This window comes from Chiloscyllium plagiosum, unplaced genomic scaffold, assembly GCF_037043375.1.
Source record: "Chiloscyllium plagiosum isolate Xiang-an unplaced genomic scaffold, Cpla_swu_hap1 HiC_scaffold_16, whole genome shotgun sequence".
Classification (NCBI taxonomy): Eukaryota; Metazoa; Chordata; class Chondrichthyes; order Orectolobiformes; family Hemiscylliidae; genus Chiloscyllium; species Chiloscyllium plagiosum.
Window position 1 is genome coordinate 27,399,226 of NW_028270154.1, and position 17,529 is coordinate 27,416,754.

The following is a 17,529-nucleotide window of genomic DNA, read 5'->3' on the forward strand; positions in this document are numbered from 1 at the left end:
CAAATGTTGGCCTCTCCAGCAATGCCAATATTATGAATTATAAAAGAAACTTGGGAAAATTGCAACATAAATACTAACACTGCTGAGGTAATCTACATGGATCTCTTCACTGTACAAAAAAAGGCAAGTGAAAAATAACCCACATTTGCAGCACAAAAATGTCAAGTTTCCTGTCCACCACTTTCAGTCAGTTTAAGCTTCTGAACAGAATTTTGGAGTTCACAAAAGCTCAAAAAACACTTTCACTTCTGGAGATTAAAACTACACGCATTCACAATTTCTAATCAAACAAAACTACATTGACAAGACATTAGTGACAACCCATCAAATTGCAACTGGTTCCTAAATGTTCCTAGGAACTTCGATACTGTACAGGTAGGTCCAGCTATTTTCTCAAACTGAAAACAAACTTAAATGTTTTTGCTGGTATTAAGGCAGCAGTGCTTTTTAAACTCCATCACTCTGCTGACACACAGTATTGATATATTTTGTGATGTTTTTCAATAGTGGATTGAAATAACAATTGTTTAATTTTCAACATAGATTACCATCTTATTCACATATTGAAGCCTTTTAAAAAGAAAATAAAGATAATATCAACAAAGCAGATCTGAAATACCAAAGACAAGTTGCATTGTCAGAGGCCAGCTTTGAGCCACCGGAATTTGCTTTATGGGAGGTCAGAAATGACTGTAGGAACTAGATACAGCAAAGACTATGGCACTCATTTGGGATTATAGGATTCAATAGAGTATTGTTTATGCAAGACGCACTGGTTTTGACAAGTGCTTTTTCCTCTCCTGTTTCTGTACAAACTGTGACATATCACAGGATGCAAAATCTGCCATGAACTAGGAGAGCCAGGGAGCACTAAAAAATGCTTTTAAAACAAAATACTCAATAGTTACATGATACAAGTTGATTAATACATCTGAAAATGAACTACTAAAACAAAGGGGTAAATGGCAGAGCAAACATTTTCTTTCCATCACAAAACATTTTACGACAGGTTAGCTTCAGAACTAGCCAAGTTACAGATTATTTTAAACAAAAATTCGGAAAAACTGTGCAGGCAATGCTCTTAGAAATAGACCATCTATGACACCTGGATTTTTTTCCTAAAGTAAATTTAAGATTTACGTTCAAACTTGGATTTTGTTTCATAGTTATAGAAGTAGGAAAAGGCCATTTGGCCTATCGAAACTGCTCCACCATTTTTTTTTTTAAGATCATGGCTGATCTATCCAGCATCTCAGCTCCTCCTACGTGCATTATCCCCATAAACCTTAATTCTGCTACCTCGCAAAAACCCATTCAACTGTGTCTTGAACATATTCAATGAAGCTGCCCATAACTGCTTCCTTGGACAGAGAATTCCATTGATTCACTACTGTGGGAAAAGCAGTTCCTCATTTGTCCTAAATCTACATCCCCTATCCTTAAGGCCACGTCCCCTAGTCCTAGTCTCACCCACCAGCAGAAACAAATTTGCCTGCCGCTATCTTATCTAGTCCTTTCATAATTTTATGTTTCTATAAGATCTCTTCTCATTCTTCTAAATTCTAGCAAATACAGTCCCAAGCAACTCAACCTCGCCTCATAAGGTAACCCCCATTATCTCCAGAATTAATCTGGTGAACTTCCTCTGCACTGTCTCCAAAGCCAGTATATCCTTCCTCAAGTGCAGCCACAACTGGATACAATCCTCCAGGTGCAGCCTCACCAACACCTTGTACAACTGCAGCAGAACCTCGCCTGCTCTTAAATTCAATCTACCAATGAAAGCCAATATTCAGTTCAGCTTCCTGGTTACCTGTTGCACCAGCAAATCAAATTTTAGCAATTAATATGCAAGTACTCCTCAGTCCTTCTGCACAAGAATATGTTGCAATCTTTTACCAATTAAATAATATTTTGACCTATTTACTTCTAAAGTGGATAACCTCACATTTACTAAGTAAGAGTACTTAATGAATATGTTTTAAACTAAATTCATGGGTCAAATTATCTTAAAGTCCTGATTTAAGAGCTCAAATGAATTCAGTTGTCAATATCTATGACTGAGCAATTTTGATGAATATTCAATAAGCAAAGAAAGGCTGACCATATTAAAGTTCAAATTTCAACATAATTTGCAGGATAAAAAAAGACATGACAAGAAAGATGGTGCTTTGGGAAACAACAGTCCATAGCTAGAAGTATTCTGATGAATGCAGCAATTGATACAAATTCAGATTGCAGAAAATAAAGAATTGTATTTGGATTTGAATCAATATGATTTCTGAGAACATGAATGCTCCATTACTCCAAATTGGTGACTGTTGATGCAGAATATATCAGGTGGCTTCAAATTTGGCCCAAGCAACTACAAGTAGTTAGTTTGGGTAAATTCCAACAGTTCTGAGCACTGCCAAAAATCTAAATAAACTTTTTTTTAGTTTATTTAGATACTTGAGAGAAAAAAAGTTTCTTTCAGAAAAAAAGTCAACTTTTGCAGGAACCTTTTCTACTTCGGAAGGCGCAAAGCCTCAACTTATGAAATCCCACTTCTGCAATACTCATGGAAAAATCCTTTTTTTTTCAGCTTGTTGGGTTTTCCCAAAGACCAAATTCAATTTTTAGATTAGATTAGATTAGATTAGATTACAGTGTGGAAACAGGCCCTTCGGCCCAACAAGTCCACACCGACCCGCCGAAGCGAAACCCACCCATACCCCTACATTTACCCCTTACCTAACACTACGGGCAATTTAGCATGGCCAATTCACCTGACCCTGCACATCTTTATGACTGTGGGAGGAAACCGGAGCACCCGGAGGAAACCCACGCAGACACGGGGAGAACGTGCAAACTCCACACAGTCAGTCGCCTGAGGCGGGAATTGAACCCGGGTCTCTGACGCTGTGAGGCAGCAGTGCTAACCACTGTGCCACCGTGCCGCCCACTGATCAGCTCCAAGCTCAAAGGATTGCAATTCACCATTAAACTCTGGATCAAAATCAATTTATTTGTTAAATGGCCAATCTCATCCAGAACATAAAGCTAGAAACGAAATGATAAAACTTCATTTAAGGCGAGATATACTTTAAAAGACTGCTTTTAATCACCTTGTCCCCTCTCCTCAAAAAGGCAATGGAATGGAGGCCCAACTTGAGCTTTTGTCATGTCTCATATGTTTGCATTAATCAAAAACATAGGGGACTTTCCTTTTCTGCTTGTGAAAAAAGCACCTGATTCGACCAGGCTGAGAACAGTCACACGTTATGGGAGGAATCATAAGCATGAGCTTTAATCTTGCCATTATATGAGTACAGCATATTGTTTACATATTGAAAATTATAGAGGCTTTTTATTTAAGCACTTAGATCTCAAAGTAATTTATGGTATACTCAATCCATCAATATCACTCATTAAAATAACAGTTGTCATCATGAGTAAAAAAATTGGCAATATTCAATCTCAAACACACCACTGTTCAATGACTTACTGAAGAATTCAGCATCAGCATTAAAGTTTCTTTTACATAAAATTAAGTCAATATTACAGCAAAAACAAGCAAGACACAGGTCTATACAAGTGCTTTGCTTGGTATATGAACCACCTGCCATCTTACTTCCTACTCTAAGAAATTTATATATCAACCAGGGAAGATGTTTTTTTGTACCTCAGTCTACATTAATGATAACTCAGTAACTTTTGAGATACAATTAAACAAATTTTCAGTGACAGATTGATCAAGAGTTGATCAGTATGCTTTGGATCATAAAATGATAAACTTTTCACCTGCAAAGCACAGCCACGTGCGACAGCCTCATCTGCATTTAAAGTTGTACTCAGTGTTTTACCAAAGAACTTGGCAATTCTCTCTTTTACAGAAGGGATACGAGTTGCTCCACCCACAATCTCGACAGCATGTATATCTTCTCGCTTCAGTTCTAAAAAAAGGATAAGACATTTACAACATATAGACTATAATGGCAATGACAGAAATGGGGAAAGATAACGTTCTTTAACACAAGATTTTTTACTTTAAAATATCCATTCATGTGGAACAAATCTAGGATTTTACTATAATAAAATGAGCCTGTGAGAAGTCACATCAACAGCTATTAGAGAATGTTATAAATAAAGTTAAATTAAAAGAAACGTTCACTTTTTTTTCAGAAAACGGAATATTCAAGTACAGATAGTTGAGACAGATAAGGCATAACGATATTGGGAATGTTGGGTGCAGGAAGGCCACAACTCCTCAAGTTGGCTCTCCAATTCAAGTAGATCCTAGTTGATCTGCACCCCAACTGTATGTGTTTACTTTTACTTCAAGGATGAAAATAATCAAACAGCACGGGTCTCTCCTGCACTTGCCTCTATGAGGTCACCCTGATTGGAGGAGTAGGAGGCATACAACCCATGATTGAAGGAGCAGCTCATCTTGGTTTCCATGCAGGTCAAGCTTTCTCCAACTGGTTGATCATGATTGATTATTCTGTGCATACGAGCACTACTTTGCTTCATATCCCTCACTATCCCTGCCCAACTGAAGTTTAGTTACTGCAGTCCTCATAATTCCAAATTGACTTCGGACCACTGCCTTTAGGGAAATTGGTTCAGACTTCTTTTACAGAATGGAAAATCTCTCCATGTTTTGCCCCCTAATAGTTATCAGCTTTAAATTAGGCTATGCCCTTTTTGTTTTAAAAATTTATTCATGGGATGTGGGCATCATCACTGGTTAGGGTAGCATTTATCATATAAATGCATCTACACTTGAAGTGGTGGTGGCAAGCTGCCATCTTGAACAGCTGCAGTCTGTTTGGCATAGGTACACCCAAAGTGCTGACAGGAAGAGAATTTTCCAGGTGTTTGATGCAACAACACTGACAGCATTGATATATTTGCAAGTCAGAATGATGAATGATTGAAGGGGAACTTACAGCTAGTAGTGTTTCCATGCGTGTACTGCTCTAGTGCTTTTAGATGGTAGTAGTTATGACTTTGGAAGATACTGTCCAAGAAGCCTTAGTTAATCACTATAGTGCATCATGTAGATGGCACAGATTCCTGAGTATCAGTGGTAGAGCGAGTAACGTTTTTTTGGATGTGGTGTCATTTATGTAGACTGCTTTGCTCTGGACAGTGTCAAGCTTCTTCAGTGTCGAAGCTGCATTCACTCAGGCTAGTGGGGAGTATTCCATTACACCCCAGACGTAAGCCTTCTAGATGGCAGATAGGCCCTGAGGATTCTGAAAGAGAGTTAGGCACTGAAATATTCCAAGCTTCTAACCTGCTGTTGCAACCCAGTGTTTATAAGGCTAGTCCAGCTCAGCTTCTTGGCAAAGGTAAGTCCCAGGATGTTGTTCGCAGGAGATTCAGTCCTGGTAATGGGACAAGTCATATGCCAATAATTAGATTCTTCGTTTGAGATGTTCACTTCTGTGGTACCAACATTTTTTCCTTTTGTCAGCCCAACTGTGAATAGTGTCCAGGTCTTCCTACATTTGGACACAGACTGCTTCAAATGTCTGAAGCGTCACGAAGTGATGAACATTGTGCAAACATCCCCACTTTTTACTTTAGGTAGGTGGTAAGATCATGGCTAAGCAGCTAAAGATGGTTGGGCCAACCTGAGGAGCTCCTGCAGAAACAAATTCTCCAGCTGACATGAATGGCCTCCAATAACCATAATCATCATCCTTCATGCTCAGTGTGACTCCAACCAGTGGAGAATTTTCACCAGACTTCCATTAACTTGAGCTTTCACAGGGCTCCACTGTGACAGTCAGTCAAATACTTGCTTGCTGTCACTTCCTTCTAGATGTCATGTGGAATGAATCAAATTGTTGAAGACTATCCATCTATGATTGGGGATTTCTGGAGACAGATCATCTACTTGGCACTGCTAACTGAAACTTCTTGCAAATGGTCCAGCCTCACTTTTGCCCTAACGTACTAGATTATCTGCTTCCTAAGCATTTCCACAATGTTCTGTTTGCATTTCAGATTTCCTGTATTTGCAGATTTAGCTTTTGCACAAACTATTTTCTAAACTGCAATTACTGAATTTTTTCAAAAAAAAAAATCACAGGTGTGAAACAAGTATAGAAAATCCACAGGCTAACAAATCTTAATTTGTTTACTCACTGGTTTGCTCCATAATACTGCGAAGAGGACCCTCCACTCTGGACAAAAGCGAGCTACACATTTCTTCAAACTGGGCCCTTTAACAGCACAACATAGAAAAATATTGAGAAATTTTGACCAGGTCTGGGGGAAAAAAAATGAGAACTCAAAACACAATTACCTAAAAATTATTTCTCTCTCCTAAACATCTTGAAAACATTCTCAAACTATTTGTAATTATGCTCATTACTAAACCACCAATATTAAACTAGTATGCATGATCAAAATCTCACTAAGCAGTGATTCAAGGTTGCACAATCTTTGGTCAGGTCAGAAATGGGCATCTGCAGTCCTCATTTTCTCTTAGAAATTGGTGTTCCTATCTTCAATGCAAAATATGCTTCAAATTTTAATTTCCTTTACAAATGTTTCACCACGTGGACTACTATAATTGAAAAAGGTTCACCGTCATACAAAAATATGTAGGATGGGCAACACATACTGACATTTCTAATAATGCCAACATCTTGAAGAATACCATAAAACATTAATACAGCATTGTTTTGTCAAAATGAAATAAGCAACTTACTAGTAGCAAGCTTGGACCATCCTTAAATATATCTGACTTCACAAACTTAAATTTGTTTTGCACATTAAGCTTTTTAAGACTTACTAAAACCCTGAAGACAGTCAGTCCATACGTTATATGGCATCATAACTCCACTGGCATTGTTTCATTAAATTTGTGATGATACGTCACTGGTTTCACTTAAAACTCAATGGAGGTTTTGTCTCCAGCAGACAAGGTTCAGCCTTCAAGCCAAGACTTCTGGTACTCCAGAGAGACTCATGTGAGGACGTCAATTAGACTGTGTCGAAAACATGACATTTTGAAGTGATACCTTTTAGGCAGCGAGGAAAATGGGGCAGATGTTCAAAGCTTTGAATCACTTGTTATTTTGAGCTTTGCACAGCTGACAATGTTGAAACTCGTGTGCCAGGATCTCCTGAATGCACGAGCACAGTGCATACAGCCCCTGTTCACAAACTTATGGACATCCTAAAGCTCAAGCTTGACACGTTGATTCCATCTCTAGCATCTGGTTAAATCTATTACCCTCCCCCCCCCCCCCCCCCCGAAGCACTTTTATTCTAAAACCTGGCAAATATTCTCAACAGCAGTGACAAGTGACCGTTGAAATGTCTTGTGAATCAGTTATATGTACTTCTACAGTATTGAGAAAGCAAGTCAGGAGACAAAAGATAAAATCAGCATGCAGTAATCAAACTTTAAACTATTTAGTCTTTTTTATTCACATCTCAAAAGAAGAGTGTTTTTAATTCGATAATAACCACCCTGTCTCAGATACCAGGAATATTGCTTCACTCTCAAAATGATAAAACACTTTGGATGACGTGCAAGGTAGGGTAGTATTAGGCCAAATAGTTGCGTTTTGCCTTTGGTATGGACCTAGGCTAGGCGAGAAGAGATATTCTCCTTAGGCTCTGATAAACAAAATACATGGAAAATGTCCAAAACAAAATTAAACTGAGGGAAACAACATACTTTACCACATAAAATATAATCAAAAGAAAATCCATGCTGCCCTTTGGTCCATTTCATATGCGTACCTTAAGCTCAACATAAATCACATTAACACCCCTAGCTTTAAAATGGCTATACTGTACATATCAAGCAAATGGCTGAAGATAATTAATATTTTTAATTTTTCCATTTGGGTGTTATCAAACTAGAACTTTGAGAAAAATATAGTGAGATACTGTACTTAAAGGTAATGAAAAATATTAAATCATTGCGCAACTTTCACAGAGGGTGGTGTGCATACCGATTGAGCTACCAGAGTTAGTAGTAATGGGTCATTTACAACATTTCAACAGGTACATGAATAGGAAAGGTTTAGAAGTATGTGGACCAAACACAGGAAACTGGGAACCATTCAATTTGGGATACACGGAAGGCACGGATGAGTTGGACCAAAAAGAGTTGTTTCTGTGGTGCATACCTATGACTTGTGAAGTCTAGATGTATTTTATTATGTTTTTTCTCTTGCAAGCAATAAGTATAATACTGTATTTTTAGAAAAATAACTTCTAAGGGACTAGGATCCTGAAATGGTTTTATTTTGTACCTGTTCAATGATCCAGAAACATCAATGTCATTCATGAAACACTCAATGTTCATTGGTATGTCAGACGCATTTGCACTCATAAGTTTCTTCAGCTTTTCACATTCCTGGAATAGCCGCATTACGGCTCGAATCTTTGACTTAACATCGAGTTTGTACTTTTTACTGAATTCTTCACAGAAATGATTGACTAGAATCTCATCGAAGTTCTTTCCACCCAAATAGGGATCAAAAGCAGTAGCGAGGACCTAGGACAACATAAACTTACTGTGAAATGGTAAAGAGAAAGATGGCACCAAGAAATCAAGTTACATTTTATGTGTACCATTATTTGTTCTAACAAACAGCAATAATTTAAAAGTCATAACCTGTCGATTAAGAGAGACTTACTTCATACCTTCACGCTAAGAAATAACGGAAAGTATATGCAGCAGAATTAAAATCAAAGTGAAGCAGTTTCTTTATTAGCAAGGATAAGCATTTTACAATACTGATTCGGCAAAACATCAAACAAGACAGACGTGCATTAAACATTTTCTAGGTTTACCTTTAGTTTTCCCTTATTGAATGCACAGGCTGAAACCTGATATGCGGAGTGTCCCAAATCAATAAAGACAACATTCCTCGGCTTCTCCTCTGGGGCCGGCAGATCTTGTTTATATATCCCATAAGCGAGTGCAACTGCATATAAAACAGTAACTGTAACTACACAACATTCCAAAGGGAAGTAATTTTAATTTGAACATGGAAGATATACAGAAAAAATTACAATGTAGTGAACCTGAATAAAAGAACATTGTTTTTGAAATAATCATATTTCTCCTTAATGAAATTGAAAAATGCTGGTAAAGACAATTCAGATCAGCATTACCATTGGACAGAATATCTCTTGGAAGGAAAAACTTCTACCCCTGATCATGAAATTACAAAGCAGCTGTGAATGGAAACTGTATAAGGACCTGGTTTCCTCATGCCTGACAAATATACTGCCTTTTCCTATCATATTCATAAGTCTTCAGTACACTACCAAAAGACTGATGGACACAGATTGCAACTAAGGACAAATTTAGTCTTGAGAGAAAAGGAAGCATAGCCTAGAACTTCAGCCTAACCACATTCCTTCCGCTGTGGCAACTGATTCATAGCAATTTTAAAGTGCAAAGTGTATTCAGCACAACTAGATCTTCCATTGGTTTGAAAAAGAGCATGGTGAAACATAATTGATCAATCCATCCAAGGTGAATACATTATTTTTTGGAGTGGGCATGCTCCAAAAATTAAGTGAAACAAACTTGGGACACAAAGTAATTAATAAGCAGGTTGAGTTTTTTCAAAAACTATTTTCACTAATTAAAAGTTGAATTACTCATATGGAGAATTGGCACATTTAAAACCCATTGACATCTGTGTCAATTCACTTCACTAAGTTACTAAAACAAAGCAAGAACTTAAAATTAATTCAAAAGTAGTGATAATTTGGATTCAAATATAATAAATATTATATATGATTTTTGACATTATGTAGTGTCATGGGTGCAAGTTCCAATCTCGGTCACACAATTTTAACCAACCTTTTAATGCTATGCTGAGTGAAAAGAACTTTACCAAACAGTTTTATCACTCAAAAATGAAACATTAAAGACTCAACACAACTGCTGAAACAGACAGCCTTCTAGTATCCTGACCAACCACCTTTCTATAAAGAAAATAACATTAAATAATCCACCACAAGCAAGATAGTGTGCTTGCTAGAAAACAAACCGAATGCTGGAGAAACTCAGCAGGTTGGCAACGTGTGGCAGGAGAAACAAAATTAACATTGAATGGTATGACTTCAGAATGAAGAATCATACCAGATTTAAAACATTAACCGTTTCTCTCTCCAAAGGTGCTGCTCGACACACTGAGTTTCTCGAAGATTGTGTTTGTTTCAATGCTATTACGTTGAAATTATTCTTAACCTTAATGGCAACATTTAAAAGTAGCTATTAATTCTACATGAAGCATGCTAAATTGCTTAATAAAATTTATTCAATATGACATAAGCAATATTCAGGAAAACTCGACTGCAGAATAGTGTTCAACTAACAACTGAAATCACTGAGTGGTGAAAATAGCTTATTTTATTCAGCAACCACAGCACAAGTTTGAGGCAGCAATAGAATCCTTACATATTAAAATTACATATTAATGTATGGTGTTACATTTTTCATCTATTGTACACAAAGGTTTGAAGGGCTTCTGTCCTGGGAGATGGAGATGGATTAAAACATGTGCTAAGTGTTGGCTGTTACTTCCAGTGGGATTAAGAGTGTCCGTCCAGTTTGCTTGCATAATCAAGAAGTGTTTGCTCTTTTGTCTTTTAAGTAAATGTTAGTAAAAATATGAGGCCTATTTGCTCTAAATAAGTTAGGAATTGTAATAAAAAGGTTGAAGGATATTAAACTGATTACTGCAACTGAGTTGAGATTTATTTACTATTTGCTGAAATGAGATTCATTCAGTCATGCAATTTCATGGCAGTTGGTTTCTGAAAAAGGAGTAGTGGCCCAGTTAAAAGGTATTTAACAGGTACTTAATCTATGCAGGTCCAGGAAATGGTTGGTAAGGGCTGATTCGTGGAGATTTGGAGACAGTATTGTTCTGCATGCTGCACTTCTTCAGAGGTAAACACTGCTTGTACCAAGGGCTGATAAGTTGTGGAAATGTAGTAATAGGTTTGAAAGGGTTGTTTTTAAAATTTGGGAACTACAGAATCGCAATTTTATGAATGAATAAAAGAAACCAAGTTATAGTAAATAATGGTCAGTAAAGGATTATGAATGAATGAATGGGAACCCAGTACTAATGAATATAGCTAAGCTTAATGAAGATAGCCTATAACAATATCTCACACTAGATTAATACTGTGAATCACTAGCATGTTATTACGAGCAGAGATTGCAACAGGGTAGTCATTCAATACATGGTGCAGGACAATGGTTCAAATCCCATCCTCACCAATAAAACAATCTGGTTTATACATGTCTTCAAACTGTATCAATATTAGTTTTTGTGAAAATGAGCAGCTACAATGTGATTAATCTAATTCACTCTCCAAGAAGAATACTGGTCATAAAAAACATTTAACTATTACCTGAAGTGGTTTCATTAATTAGCCGTAAACAGTTGAGTCCTGCAATCTGTGCAGAATCCATTACAGACCTCCTCTCAGCATCTGTGTAGAAACATGGAACCTATAAACGGTATACAGAAGATGAAAAAAGTATCTTTTTGCAGACAACTTCCAAAACAAAACATTCTATACTGTACAATTAATAACTTTATGACTTACTGATATCACACAATCCAAGACTGGTTTCTTCAGTGCAGTTTCAGCTGTTTCCTTCAGTTTTGTCAATAACATTCCTGTCACTTGCTCCACACTGAAAGATCTTTCCTCATCCATGTATGAAACCTTTTAAAATAAAAATGCAAGCCAGATTTGAGAAAAAAAATAATTTTGCTAATTTGAGTTGTTTTAACAATATAGAACATAACAGTGCAGTACAGGCCCTCCAGCCCTCAATGTTGCACCAACCTGTGGAACCAATCTGAGGTCTATCTTTCCTACACTATTCCATTTTCATCTTTGTGTTTATCCAATGACCACTTAAATGCCCTTAAAGTTGGGAAGTCTACTACTGCTGCAGGCAGTGCATTCCATGCCCATACTACAGAGTAAAGAAACTACCTCTGACATCTGTCCTATACCTATCACCCCTCAAGTTAAAGCCAAGTCTCCACATGCTAGCCATCACCTGAAGAAAAAAGCTCTCACTGCCCACCCTATCTAATCGTCTGATTATCTGATGTGTCTGAATAGAGTCACCTCTCAACCTTCTCTAACGAAAACAGCCTCAAGCTCCCTCAGTCTTTCCTTCAAAGACGTGTTCCTCCATACCAGACAACATCCTGGTAAATCTCCTCTGCACCCTTTCAAAAGCTTCCACATCCTTCCTGTTATGTGGTGACCGGAACTGTAAGCAATACCCCAAGTGCAACCACAGAGTTTTGTATAGCTGCAGCTCCAAACCTTAATCCCTCTACCAATAAAAGCTAACACACTGTATGCCTTCTTAACAACACTATCAATCTGGGTAGCGACTTTCAAGGATCTATGTACATAGACACAAACGTCTCTCTGCTCATCTACACTATCAAGAATCTTACCATTAGCTCAGTATTCTGCATTCCTGTTGCTCCTTCTAAAGTGAATCACTTCACACTTTTCCACATTAAACTCCATTTGCCACCTCTCAGCCCAGTTCTGCAGCTTATCTATGTCTTTCTGTAACTTGCAACATTTACATCTGTACCTACCTTAGTATCATCTGCAAATTTACTAAACCATCCTACTGTGCCCTCATCCAGGTCATTTATAAAACTGACAAACAGCAGTGGCCCCAAAACAGATCCTTGTGGAACACCACTAATAACTGAACTCCAGGATGAACATTTCCCATCAACCACCACCCTCTGTCTTCTTTCAGCTAGCCAATTTCTGATCTAAACTGCTAAATTACTCTATCCCATGCCTCCCTATTTTGTGCAATCACCTTAAATAAATCTGTATACACCACATCAACCGCTCTACCCTCATCCACCTGTTTGGTCACCTTCTCAAAGAACTCAATAACGTTTGAAAGAGACTATCCTTCACAAAAACATGCTGACTATCACTAATCAACTTACTCCTCTCTAGATGATTGTGAATCCTATTTCTTATAATCTTTTCCAACACTTTACAACTGAAGGAAGGCTCGTTGGTCTGTAATTACCAGGGTTACCTTTACTCCCATTTATGAACAAGGAGACATTTGCTTTCCTCTAGTCACTATTCCAATAGACAATGACAACAAAGATCAAAGCCATAAGGCTCTGCAATCTCCTCCTTAGCTTCCCAGAGAATCCTAGGAAAAATCCCATCCAGCCCACGGAACTTATTTTTACACATTCCAGGATTGCTAACACCTCCTCCTTGTGAACCTCAATCCCATCTAGTCTAGTAGCCTGTACCTCAGTATTCTCCTCAGCAACAGCCATTTTCCAGTGTGACTACTGATGAAAAATATTCATTTAGCGCTTCTACCTCCTTGGACTCCATGCACAACTTCCCACTACTTTCCTCGAATGTCCCTAACCTTACGCCAGTCATACTTTTATTTAGGGTTTTCCTTTATTCTATCTGCCAACAACTTCTCATGCCCCTTTCTGGCTCCTCTTAGTTCACTTAGGTCTTACCGGCTAGCTTGTAACTCTCAAGTGTCCTAACTGAGCCTTCATGTCTCATCCTAACATAAGCCTTCTTCCTCTTGACAAGAGATTCAACTTCCTTCCTAAACCACAGCTCCCTGATTTGACCTCTTCCTCCCTGCCTGATAGATACATACTTATCAAGGACACGCAGTAGCTGTTCCTTAAATAAACACCACATTCAATGGTGTCCATCCCCTACAGTTTCCTTCCCCATCCAATGCATCCTAAATCTTGCCTAATCACATCATAATTGCCTTTCCTCCAGCAATAACTTTTGCCCTACAGTTTATACCTACCCCTTTCCATCGCTAAAGTAAACATAACCAAATTGTGGTCACTACCACCAAAGTGCTCACCTATCTCCAAATCTAACACCTGGTCAGCTTCATTACCCAGTACCAAATGCAATGTGGCTTGTCTATATACAATGTCAGGAAACCATCCTGTACACATTGGACAAAAACTGACCCATCTAAGTGCATGAATACAGTACTTCCAGTCAACATTTGGAAAGTTAAAGTCACCCATAACAACTACCCTGTCACTCTTGCTCCTATCTAGAATTATCTTTGCTATCCTTTCCTCTACATCTCTGGAACTATTTGGAGGTCGAAACAGAACTCCCAATAGGGTGACCGCTCCTTTCCTGTTTCTAACCTCAGCCCATACTACCTCTCATCAAATGTCATGTCTGCCACTGTAATACTGTCCTTGACTAATATCCCGACAGAAAGTTTGTTGTTTGTAGTTGACAGGAGAAGGCTAGCACCTAAATGTTGTTTTATATATTATTAGCTATGAAATGCCATTGCAAAGTAACATAAAAAGAAATCTGATCTTACCTGGTCTGATCTAGATGTGACTCTAGACTTAAAACAACGTGGCTGACTCTCAACTACGGTTTGAAATGGCCTAACAAGCCACTTAGTTCAGGTTATGTAGGGATGGGCAGCAAATTAAAATAATTTCACACCTCACTGCATGAGAGATATTACTAGATAAAAGCGCACAATTAAATTGAGGCATTTAGCAATGGCCAAGTGAATGCTTTCTAATGTGCTCAATGCACTGCATTCATATGTAGGAGACATTTTGAATAATCTTTTACAAACTGTTCTTAAGCATTTGTGCTTAACCTTCACTGGAAAAACAATGATATTGTCTTAAACATGGACAGATGTCTCTTAGCCAATTATATTGCAGGTATTTAATTTCTATTTTGAAGAATAGAAAAGATCCGACCTAAATAGACTAGGTAACGAAGTAATTTAAAAGAGCTTGCTCATATTCTATTTTGGGCATTATCATGGCTATCCCATATTGGTCAAAATTGACAGACTTGAAAGAATCTGGATACCAACTTTATTTCCATTCTAATGGCAAATCTAACTGAACTTTATAGTACAAACCTTAACACCTGTGGTACCACTTGGCATCTGGACGAGTTCATATCCAAGCTTGGATTGCTCAGCTCTTACAAATGGATCCGAGAAAGCTCTGCCATGGAGCCTTTTAAATCCTTGTAAAGTATTTTTCACATTGGACACTATCTACAGAGAGAGGTTAAAATTTAATTTGCAGTTTATTTCTATTTTTAAAAAAGTTCTCAAATTAATTTGCAATAACTTTATAATTCAATACCCAAGATGCAACTTTATTTACTTAGTCTAATTTAACCATAAATTATATTAAATATTGAGTAAAACATCACATTTCTGATCCTAGTTGACTTGTAAACAGTTAAACCACCAACATCTATCCAACAAAGTGCAAGATTCACCAGGCATGCCTACGCACACACAAAGTAGGTTAACGCCACCAAAAACAGAATTTACTAGAAAAATTCAGCAGGTTTTGCAGCAGCTATACAGAGTTAACGTTTCAGGTCCAGTGACCCTTCAGACTTGATAGTAGCTAGGAAAATGCATTAGATTTTTATAGGGTGGTTGGGTGAAAATGAGAAAGTGAACATTAAGTGGAGATGGAGCCTAAAGAGAGAGGAGCCATTGGACAGAAAGGAGGGGATAATGGTCTGCCTAGGAGAAGGAATAACTGCTATTAGGACTTGAGTGGTTAATGATGGGTTGCTTGTAATAGCACATCATGTGATAACAAGGTCTGCCGCTCAGGGTTGGGGTAAGACATCAGAGAAAGTGCCTCAAGCCCTTCAATTGTTGAACTCTACATGGAGTCCAAAAGGCTGTAGAGTTCCGAAGTGGAAAATGAGGTGCTATTTTTCCAGATTGCACGAAACTTTTCTAGAGCATTGCCACGGCCCGAGATAGAGTTGTTGAACAAGGTGTGTTGAAGTGGCTTTCTGATTACTGTCCAATCAACATACACTCCATCAGCAATGCAATCAATGCATGTGCATCAGCGATAATTCGCTCAATGAGGCTCAGTTTGGGTTCTGCCAGGATCATGCAGCTCCTGACCTCACTACAGCCTTGGTTCAAACGTGGACCAAAGAACAGGATTCCAAAAGCGAAATGAGAACAAGAGTCTTTCCTTGATATGAAGGAAGCACTCAACCAACTAAAGCACCAAGGAGACTTCCCAGAACTGAAATTAATGGGAATCAGGAGGGAAAATTCTCCACTCGTTGAAGTCATATCTCAAAAGAAGCAGATTGTTGTTTAAAAAAAGATTTCAGCTATCTCAACTCCAGGATGTCTCTGCAGGGGTTCCTGAGGGGAGTGTCCTAAATCATCTTCAGCTGCTTCATTAATGATTGTCCCTCAAACAAAGGTCAGAAGTGGAGATGTTCATTGATGATTAGTCCTATTTGAGTGCAGTTCAATCCTGAAGCAGTTTCCAGATGCAAAACTTGGACACCATCCACGTTTGGGCTTACAAATGACAAGAAACATACACCCCTCCAGTGCCTACATCAACATCCTGGAACTGCTCAAAACACAAATGGACCAGGCATATAAATACTGTAGGTATTGAACCTTGCATCCAGAAAAAGGATTACCTGTTACTTGGAAAGTCACAAATGAATCACGAACACCTCATCAGAACTGTTTTGTTTAGGGAAAGTCAGTCTTACTAGTTTAGTTTTTTTGAGGAAGGAGCAGGGAGAATTGACGAGGATAGTGTAACGGATGTTGTTTACAAGGATTGTAGTAAAGCATTTGACAAGATCCTAACTGGAAGACTGGTCAGTAAAGTAAAGCTCTTAGAAGGCACAGAATATGATGATTTGGATCTAAAATTGGCTCAGTGATAGAAGATAAACAGTAATTGTCAATACATATTTTTGCAAATCCACTGTGTTGCGTGTTGTATATGTGGTTTGCTGCATAACAATAATTTGGACTTAAATGCCAGAGGCATGACTGAGAAATGTGCAGAGATTTGCCAGACAATTGCTAGTGACAAAAGTGGCTACTGACCACAGGTGATATCAATGGCTCGGTTGAATAGGATGGCTGGGAAAAAAAAAACAGTAAATGGAATTCAATTCATATAGGAGAGAGATAATGCATTTGGGAAAGGCAAACAAAGCAAGGAAACACAATAAACAGGATCTTGAAATCTCTTGAGAAAGAATGAGACACGTTTGAGTGCATGTCCACAGGCCCTTGGCAGTAACAAAATGGTTAGGTAAGGTAGCAAAGGAGGCATATGTGGTGCTTTTCTCATTTGGTAAGGTACAAATACAGGGGTGTACTGCTGGAAATATATAATACATTATTTAAGCCATAGCTGAATTTGTGTACACACTTTTGGTCACATTGTAAGAATATAATTGCTCTAGAGATAAGTCCATAAGACAGAGGAGTGAAAATAAGGCCATTCTTGCCCATCGAGTCGACTCTGCCATTCAATCATGGCTGATGGGCATTTCAACTCCACTTACCCGCACTCTCCCCATAGCTCTTAATTCCTTACGAGATTAAGAATTTATCAATGTCTGCCTTGAAGACATTTAATGTCCCAGCCTCCACTGCACTCCATG

The 17,529-nt window shown here is 38.1% G+C and overlaps 1 protein-coding gene across 1 annotated transcript in view; it reads right to left on the reverse strand.

Annotated features, from left to right (window-relative positions):
- The window catches only part of hspa4a (heat shock protein family A (Hsp70) member 4a), a 70,890-nt gene that overhangs the window by 34,123 nt on the left and 19,238 nt on the right, over positions 1-17,529 (reverse strand). The window contains exons 3-9 of the mRNA XM_043703337.2: positions 14,975-15,115; positions 11,602-11,724; positions 11,404-11,503; positions 8,815-8,948; positions 8,271-8,515; positions 6,142-6,218; positions 3,784-3,935 (exon numbers count right to left, since the gene is read on the reverse strand). Of these exons, the coding sequence (XP_043559272.1) occupies positions 3,784-3,935; positions 6,142-6,218; positions 8,271-8,515; positions 8,815-8,948; positions 11,404-11,503; positions 11,602-11,724; positions 14,975-15,115 (972 nt within the window). The remainder of the gene's footprint in view (positions 1-3,783; positions 3,936-6,141; positions 6,219-8,270; positions 8,516-8,814; positions 8,949-11,403; positions 11,504-11,601; positions 11,725-14,974; positions 15,116-17,529) is intronic.